Source organism: Etheostoma spectabile, chromosome 9 (assembly GCF_008692095.1).
Source record: "Etheostoma spectabile isolate EspeVRDwgs_2016 chromosome 9, UIUC_Espe_1.0, whole genome shotgun sequence".
Lineage (NCBI taxonomy): Eukaryota > Metazoa > Chordata > Actinopteri > Perciformes > Percidae > Etheostoma > Etheostoma spectabile.
The window spans coordinates 18,786,555-18,796,292 of record NC_045741.1 but is presented as its reverse complement, the minus strand read 5'-3'; the positions used below and the strand labels follow the sequence as shown (position 1 = coordinate 18,796,292).

Sequence of the window (9,738 nt, the reverse complement as noted above, 5' to 3'; positions counted from 1 at the left end):
AAAACAAAAAAAAAACTAAAGATGCTGTTTAAAATGTATCCGCATCATTGTAGACATGGTCTAAGACTTAGTCAACTGATATGCTTTTTGGAATATGGGGGTGGTTTTGTGCAGTGACATAGTGTGCAGACCTCTTTCCCTTACACACACTCTTACATATGACCTTTTATGAATTTGAATTACTTCCTCTGTTGTTCTATTTCTCCTCTGTTTTGTTTCTCCATCTACACCTCTTTCTGTTGTCGCCACGCTTTATTTCACTCCCTCCCACACTGCCTTGCTTCTATATCTCTCATTTCTGTCTTTTTGTCTTTTGTTTCTCTTTTTCCCCACACTTTTCTTGCTCTTTTTTACACTCAACAATCCTAATCTTTCTGCTACAATCTTTTTTAGACTCTGAATTAAATAGACACTAGTTAGTCAGCAGTGTCACTCTGTAAACTAAGGAGTGTTTTTTTTCCCACGGAGGAAACCTCAGGCTGCAGAGTTGCTGCCAAATAATCTATTTTCTTCCTGGGAGCATCAAGTACACAAACAGTATAGAACCACAGTTGTCATAACACTGGCACAGTTGAAGCTGCCCCTCCTGCATTTTATCTAATATTTTCAAGTGACTTGACTTTTCTATCACAAGGCACCCGAAAACATCTGTAGGCCTAAATGTCTTGATAATTTCTTTCCACTTTGTTTGATGGCATTTTTTTGTTCTGTGGTCACCACTAGATTATTAAAGTTACCAATGTTTCAGTATGAAAGACATTTATTGTCATCAGATCTGGAAACTGCCCATATATAGTTTCAATTCAGTTAGAATTTGATCACCCAGATCCTGTTTTCTTTTGAACACTACATTCAGTTGTTGCCAATCAACTACTTAGTTTCACAGTCTAGCGTTTGACTTTAATACACTGTATTGCTCCAGTTGTCAGCTTCTTTTCTCTTTCACACAGTCATACTTGCTCTTTACTCTACTCTGACTGTCTTTAACCTTATCCTTCTCTCCTCACAAGACAGATCACAGGAAGCATGACTGATGTTAAGCATGTGACCTCTCTCTGTTTTGTTGGTAAACTCTTCTGCATTTACTTGCTCTTTACGTCTCCCTCTCCCGCTATCATAGCTCCCCTGTTTCTTACTGTCTGTTGTACTCTGCTGTAAACTGTCAATATTTTTTTTTTAACTTCTGCATAAGACAGCAGTTACTTTCACCCCTGCTCTTCTTCCTCTTCATATTCACCTCACTTCATCAAGACTTCAAAGAGGCATCTGCCCCCATTTACCAAAGTTGTGACCTGCATCTCTTTCCACTTTCCTACATTCTTACTCCACCAAATATCTTACATTAAAGTTGTTGATAACATTTAGACAACATTACCTGTTGTTGCATTGAAAGTCAGGTTTAGTTGGCTAATGAACCTTCTGCAGGTGATTTGTCTGCTTTTGAATAGCGTCCCTAGATACAAACTCAGGAAATATATCCATTGAACAAAAGGAAACAAGGAAAAAAGGGCTGTATGTATCAGATGGCAACAGGCGATGGCAAGGGTGTTACAGAAATAAAGCTATGAAGGGGAATGTGAAGCTACCTTTCATTCTCTTCAGGGAGGAAGAGAGAAAGAGAGTGTTTGGGGAAAATAGGAAAGAGAAGGATGGATGTGCTTCTGTTCCCATGTTTCCAGCACAGTGTGGCCACCAGGGACCCATTGCTGTGATCCTCCTGTCACTTGCACACATGCCATGATCTGCCATAGATTAAGATGAGGTTATAGGAAAACCATATACTGGAGGTTCGGCGTTTGCTCATGTCATGACCATACATTCCTAGGTCAGTTCAACCCTCTTCTGATTTATTGTTGTATTGTTAACTAAAAGGCATTTTGGATCTTGTTTATTAAACAGTTCCTGGGGCTGAGAATATGTTGTTAAGATAGGACACACTTTGTTTCCAATTAGACTCACTTTAAGAAGTAGAACACAATAGAGCCTGACCGATATAGGACTTTTAAGGCCAATGCGGATACAAATATTTGGTTATTTAAAAATATGATATTCCGATATATTGGCCGATATATATTAAAAAAGAAAAAGAAAAAATCTAGAAACGCTTAACACTACATAAACACATTTCCCTAACATTAGTTATTTGTAGTTATTTCAGTTCTCACTAAAATAATATAATAATAATTTGTTTTGTCACAACAGAACAGAGGAACATCAAAATATGTTAAAGTTCTGATAAATAAAACACGAAAAAAATACAAACTTATGATATGAAACTCAAAGTCCTTTAAACAAAAACACAATAACCAAAAAAAACTGCTGTAGCCAAGTTGTAGAGCACCCTCTGGACACACTATGCAACACTCACAACATGGTTGACCATCCGTTTTCTTTTTTCTTTTTTTAAATATTCATTTATCAGAAAATGTTTCTTTTTATCGGCCATTATGAATACTGATAGTTTGGGAAATGACTAATATTGGCCTGCCGATATATATTGGTCGGGACACACTATAAAATGTGTTACCTGTATGCAGTTATGAAAATAATTCAGAGCCTTTCTTATTTACACTGGCATTTTTCAGTATTTAGGATCAATGTAGAGATTAACTAGTTCTTGAAATTCTCTAGTGTAGTGATGGTACCTTTATAAATTCTGTAGCACTTTAAGGCACAAGTACTACTTCTGTTTGCCTTTGCAAGTAAAACACCTGCAGTCCAGTGACTCCAGCCTATGGGCCCTAACAGGCCAAAGGAATTCCAGGTGCCTTTGCTGTCTCCTCAGTTCAGTGTTATATGGATGTGACAGTGTGTGGGGTCTAGAGCAGCTGGAAACATGTATTTACCCGAGGGCAGCAGAGGGAAGAGGAGACCTGGCCTGTCTTATCTCCGTCTGTCGTCTTGTTTGATTCGACTGGTTTGGGGTCAGTGCTATGTCAAGAAGGGACTGAGAGAAGGTGATTCAAAATGGATCCTTTACATTTAGATCCAGGTATCAACAGAACTGGATGTGTGCATGCCTTGTGCGTTTGTTTGTTTTGTGTGCTCAGGTCGGCTAACTTGGTCCACACACCTGTGGCCGATTTGGCAGAGGGGAGTTTCTCTAAGGGATTATGACAGGACCTCGGTTTAAACCAGACTTGTCAGCCTCACATCCCAGGCCCATGTCGTTTTTCTAGATTGATTGCCACTTAGCCTCAGCAGCACAGGGCTCCTTTTAACTGTAAAAGGTGAGCCTTGGAAAATTTCAGCCTTGACTTTCTGTGATTTACACCACAAGTCATAAGTAGACTTACTGTCTCAGACCTGTTCATTTGTAAGAATGGTTTTAGGAAATGATGGTGACCGTTTACTGTTATATTTGGATGATAAATTTAAGTTAGATTATGTTCATCATCATTTAATTTTGGAGCTCTTCCCTCAGTAAAACCCATCAGACCTAAAGCTAAACCCACCATCTTTCAAATTTTTGTCACCACTGTGCTCATCTTTATAACTCCCTGTACTAAATTCTTGTCTGGCCCTTCAAAGGCACAAGCAATGCTTGGCAATAAACCCTGCCCTTCACAGACCAACGACAATTGTCACCTGGCTCTTTCCAAGGATTCTTCCCTGTTTTTTTTGCAGTTTTTGTTTAATCTGCCCTGTGGCTGACCTCAAACTTTGACCTGTTCATGCCTACGTATGTTTCTCCCAGGTTGGGCTGCTCACTCCCAGGCATCTGTTTTCTAGATAAGAGCCGTGAGTGCAAGGGCTGATTCATTGCTCTGTCACTGACATGGCGTTTAGGCCGTAGACATCCATGCTCTCACCGTGTCCGCGTCCCCTATGGCCCAGTTTTTATAGCATGACAATCCAGATTTAGTGACAAATCAAGCAGCATGCTGAGGAAAAAGGCTTTTCTGTTTGTTACATTAAGAGATCAGCTTTCACAGAAGGAAACTGCACAGTGTTAACGTGTTTAGTGTCCCCACCTACACTGTGACCCTGGCTGTCATGAGATATAAAAAGTGTATTCATGAATGATGACAGGTTTAGACAGGAACCAAACCCTCCGTCGCACTCTCTCAAGTGACCATGCTATGAATTGTCAGTAGAAAACATTAAGAGCTGCATGCTAAAGTAGCCTTAACCTTGGCACCAAACTTTGTACACTGATATCTTTCTGTTGCCACTTTTTAATAACCGCCACCATTTCTTTACAGGAGAGTGGCCATCTCCCATAGTGAGAGGATTACTTTTTTCTATCTCACAGTAAATTGCCTCCCTGTCCTCTCCCTCTCATCTTTTTCTCTCCTCTGTTCTCTCTCTCTTCTTGTCCAGCCGGGCCACGCAGTTTCACAGTCTAATTACAGGTCAATTAAAGGCTTTGTGGCTCAGCCCTCCTGCCAACGCTTCGGCCGTAGCAGGCTTAGGGGACTCGAAAGAGTGAGAGTGAATGAGATATCATTTCATGTGGCGATCAGCCGAGAGAAGGCCTTGAAAGAGGGAATTTGGGGGAAAAGGCTCCCCTCTCTTTCTCTCAATGGGCAAGAGTCCCTCCATCCTCGCCAACCCACACAACACCCAGGATCTTAAAGAAGGGGCCTCTGGGATAGAGGCCAGAGGATTATGGGAATATTCATGACCAGATAAAGGGGTGAGCGGTTGAATGACTGTGTTTTGGGGCTCATCTCTTAGGTAAACAGGAGCCTAAATGGAGTTTTAGATCGCTACTCCCACTGCTCAGTAAGGAACAGGCAGTGGTGACTCTGTCCACTGTTTTTTTGTTGCATTTCCACAGCGCAGAGAAAAGAAAGCCTTGTTGTGGCCTTTTCTCCGCTTTTACTGCTGTCTTTCTGTGGCAAACAGATGGTGTGGGGGGAAAATATCTGTTTCTCACAGTTTTTATCCACAGAATATTGGCTTTTCTGAAAGACACCATTCACATTTACCGGTGGCCTCCTGGGCTCCTAAAAGCTGCTGAGGGCTCATTTTAAAGTCATTAAGCTTCCGCTGTAGGGGAATGATTGATGGGTTTTGCTGTTCTCATCTAGGTCTTCTCTCTAAAATGTCATGATGGAGCTTTAATTGCACAAGTAGCCAGGCACAGGTAAAACTAAAGCTAAAATGTATATTAGGATAGGTGGAAGGTAATTTTCCCAACATTGTGACACACATAGCGGCATGGTTCCCACGGGTCATTGGAATCACTGAAAAAAAGATTTTGAAATAGACATGGGTCATTAAAAACTTTAATTTATATATTTTGTGCAAGAATAAAGTGTTCTTTTGATACATTTTTTACTTTACGTTAGTAAATAGGCTATACAATGTATTGCTGTACAAGAGACCACTTAGTCGGCCTCACTGTAACCCACCATGACTGAGAAGTGTTCACACATCATTCAATCCTGTCTTTTTATTTGTCTATGAGCTCCTGTAAAGCCTGCTGGTCCTCATTGTAAACATTCTCAGTATTGCAGTAATTCACCTTGATCTGTGTCTATGTAATGTTTGGTCCTTGAATTTGAGGGAATTGGGCCTTGGCCTTGGACCTTGAAAAAGTCCTTAAAACTGATGTTAAGAAGGTGTGGGAACCCTGCAGGTTTTGTTTTGTGCTTGTTGGTCTTCCTGTGCATTCTTGGTAGTCCCCCCAAATGTTGTTTTGTGGAGTTTGTTTTTTAATTATATTGAGGTGATGTGGGTGTTGAGACTTAGAGCATAAAAAAGCATTTTAATGATCAAGCAAGTTGCATTTTTTTCCATGCTGTACTGATGTCAGCCTGAATGTGGCCCGAGGATAAAGGGTGTCAAATGTACAAAGTGTAAAGCTTTCTGAGGCAAATGAGTGACTTGTGATTTTGGATTGCAAAAAAAAAATGTTTCTCAGTGTCTCTGCCAAAAAGTTGGCAGGGTCCTTAATGTTTGACCCATGTTAAGCGGTCTGCATGTAAATCACAGAGGCTCCACAGATCACCTTATCCTCAGCCACATCTTAACCCGCTTTGAAGCTTGAGCCAGGGGATTCCCATGTTTTGATGATCTGACAGTCCATACCCTCCTCTCCTGACACACCGACCAAAACTCCACCCCTGTACCTCACATCTCTTTTTCTTCAGGTCAGACAGATGTTGGTAATTCTGCTCTGATTGGCTTGGATGGAGCTGTGTTGTTCTGTGGTCAGGGCACGCAGCCCACACGGCTGAACTCTGTCAGTTGCCTTTGAGCCGTGCCCTGCGGTGGGCTGGGTGTCGGAATGGCGTACCGCAGGGTTATGTTTCATTCAACCCCACACCTGCTGCAGTGACTTGTCAGCGTGCCCCTCGGCAGGCCCTCTTAATGCCTCCATTAGGTGTTGTAATCTCCCCCTAACGCCCTGCCATTTTGCCTGAGTGTGTTAACAGAGTATCAAAGGCCAGGGATTTTTTTTCTTGCCACCTGCCAGCGGTGAGTGTGTAGGAAGCTGAAAAGAGGTGGCATTAGGGTGGTTTTGTCTTTGTCTCTTTCAGGGCCAATCTTTTCTTGGCTGTCAGTTAATTTTCTCGTGTGTGTGTGTGTGTGTGTGTGTGTGTGTGTGTGTGTGTGTGTGTGTGTGTGTGTGTGTGTGTGTGTGTGTGTGTGTGTGTGTGTGTGTGTGTGTGTGTGTGTGTGTGTGTGTGTGTGTGTGTGTGTGTGTGTGTGTGTGTGTGTGTGTTCTCCACACAACTCTGCTGGTGTTTGAGCACGTGTGTGGGGGTGAGCCTGCATCTCTCCTAATAGCGTGTGCTTTTCATCCATTAGGAAAAGGATATCTCAGCAGCCGTGCTCCCATCAAAAGGGGGCTGCACACAGGCCCACAAGTATGATATTTAGTTTCACTCCAAAGCACGCACACAGTTATCACCTTTGTGCCGACCTGAAATGGACACTTAGGACACTGTTGCTCTGCGGTCCAAACCACAATGATTTATCTCCCCAAAAAACCGGGAAGTCTTTCTTTCGGTGTTTTCATTGGGCCTTTTCGTAGAAACAAATCGACAATAGGTTACCTATGGATCTCGTGTGGCTGATTGATCAAGATAGAGCAGTGCTAGTTTGTTCTTCAGAGCCGGTGTTTGAGTTTGTGCTTGGGGCAGATCCAGACAGATTAGCGAGGGTGACAGGAAAGCTGGAGAGCAAGCCAGGTCTGGAGGTGCAGCTGGCATTGGGAGCCACGGCTTCCTTTTCTCTGTGTGGGCCCACAGACTTCCTTCAGCCACTGTTTAATCAGCGATTAAGAGCGCCTAAGATGGCTCGCTCATCTCGTGTGACAGTACATGTTGGGTGGAAGGATTGTTCGTCTTTTGCAGTCTTCAGTCAATAGGAGTGTAATCATGAAAAGAAGTGGCTGATTGTTTTTCCAGTAGATTTACCCCCTTTCATGTGAAATGTTGTTGTTATGGTATCTCCCTCTGTCCATTAGCAATGTGTCTGTGAGGTACATACCATGAGGAGGGGAGGGTAAGAGCTTTGGTGTGGTCTATGCTAACTGGGAAGGGGTACACACGCCTCATCATCAGATGTGTGAGGGTCTGCCTTGAGGTTTTGCTGTCACTGTCAGAGGGGACTATCTGGTGTTTTGGTGAAAAATGTGTGGAAGGAATTTCTATCTGTACAAGTATACGGTAGGGATGGGGAATATAGTTTTATATATTTAAAAAATATATTTTTCCATTTACAGAACAGATTTATAACCTGCTACCCATCCTGATGTTGCTTCATTAGTACTCAATATGTTTTAAAGGAAACTAGTTAATGCTTTAAAAAGAATCAAAAAAAAAAATCAATGGAATTGTTTAGGGTTGCAGCTATCAGTTATGTCCACTGTCAATGGATTTGTTGATTAGTTTCCCGATGATCAATTAATCATTTGATTTACCGTATATAATGTAAGAAAAAAAATGTACATCACTGTTTCCATGAGAACAATTTGTTGTTTTGCCTTGTCAGACTTACCCGGGCTGCGAGCAATGATTTTTTTTAATTGATGATTTATCTAACAATTATTTTTTCATTAAATCCATTATTATTGTCTATTAAACATCAGAAAGTAGTTTTTGAAAAAAAGCTCATTGCAATTTCTTAGAATCCAAGCTGGCATCCTCAAATATCTTGTTTGGTCTGACCAACAATCAAAAACCAAAAGATATTTAAAAGGAAAAAGCTGCAAATCCTTACATCTGAGAAGCTGCAGCCAGAGAATGTTTGGCTTTTCTATTTGAAAAATACTAAAAGATTACTCAAGTACCAAAGTGATTGCTGCCTTCTGTTGATCAAATAACTAATTGTTTCAGCTATTGGAAAAAGAAAAGCAAGAAGAATTCTTGGCCTTTTTTTCTTAAAGAAGGACTTAAACACAATTCTTGCCAATTGTCTGTCGGTTGACAAATTAATTAATTAACATTGCTTCTGTTCTGGAAGTGGGTTTTTGTGTATTTATCGGGGGTTTGACTAACCAGCCTACTCTGTGTGCTTTTCTACAGAAAAAGTTCGTGAGATCCAGGAGAAACTTGAAGCCTTCATCGAAGCTCTTCACAAGGAAAAATAAGAGAACCGGGTATTTGTCTCTACTATGTAGTAACAGTTACCTTTACTGAAGTGGTCATCAATCAAAGCACTTATTATTGGAATATGAAATGAACAATTGTTAAATAATAGTTTTTAAATTGTTGTAGCAAGATCCTAAATCTGTACTGGCAATGGGAAAGTGGGCGTGTATCGTATGTAAATGTGACCGGTTGTTTCTTTTCTCCTTTTCTTAACAGAACTATTGGAAGTAAATGTACCAACAGAAAAATGCACTGAACTAAATCTGTAAATGACCGTTCTCACCCCCTGCCCACACCACTCGCCTGACTTTAACACCTGCGGCTTGGCTTTATGTCCCCCTTTGGACCTGAACTAGAGGAAACCGTTTTCAAGCTTTCTCTTTGATTTTCCAATTTTTACGCTATTTTTTTCTCTTGTGACTGTCTTGCATCAAGAGGAGGGGGACTTCTGCACAGAAGCCCAAACACAGTCAGATCAGGAGGAAAATGAGAAGTGTGCACAGACAACTGACCTCTCATTTTTAATAAATGAGGATTGTGTGATTGTGCACATGTTAATCTTGCCAGGTATTTTTTTTTCAGCTGATTGTGTCTGTACATGTGATTAGAAGAGTGTCTTCACTCTTTGTACAAAGAAACACTATTGGCTGATAGGTGAAACCACCTTGAATTTCATACCTGGTTCTCCTAAAATACACCACGATACCCAACTGGTACACAAGAAATAGTCTATTTAACATTTAACAGTTTTTGTAGTTGCTCTTCAAAGCACTTAAGTTATCCCTCCAAGCTGCAGCTATACTCTACAGGTCTATGTACCCCTAAATGAGACAGTGTTTAGTTCCTGCAGGTCATCCCCTTAAAGCTAAGAAGAATAGAAAGCCACTACCTAGTTCAATATCCAACTTCCCTCCCATCAACACTCCCCATTGTAACACCACAACCACCACTCAATAACAGGATACGATCAGCTCTGAAGGTGCTGGAAAGAATATTATGTATAGATATATTTCTTATTATTTTGATCTAATGGGGTTTATTTGACAATACTATGTGTATATGTCTGCCAAATGCACATAACACCCTGGTCATGCAACCTTTTGTCTCCGTCTCTGTGTTTGTGATGTTTGCACTTCCATCATTGCACATTAGCATATAATCTATACTCTCCCCATGTTACAACTGACAG

The 9,738-nt window shown here is 41.1% G+C and overlaps 1 protein-coding gene across 5 annotated transcripts in view; it reads left to right on the top strand.

Annotated features, from left to right (window-relative positions):
* Positions 1 to 9,738, top strand: part of opa1 (OPA1 mitochondrial dynamin like GTPase) — a 39,070-nt gene that overhangs the window by 28,073 nt on the left and 1,259 nt on the right. For 4 of the 5 annotated variants that reach the window (XM_032527110.1, XM_032527108.1, XM_032527109.1 and 1 more), the window contains 2 exons: positions 8,484 to 8,557; positions 8,766 to 9,738. The exon at positions 8,766 to 9,738 is cut by the window's right edge and continues 1,259 nt beyond it. In XM_032527110.1, the coding sequence (XP_032383001.1) occupies positions 8,484 to 8,548 (65 nt within the window). In that variant the 3' untranslated portion in view covers positions 8,549 to 8,557; positions 8,766 to 9,738. The remainder of the gene's footprint in view (positions 1 to 8,483; positions 8,558 to 8,765) is intronic. The other variant, XM_032527106.1, reaches the window with a different exon arrangement.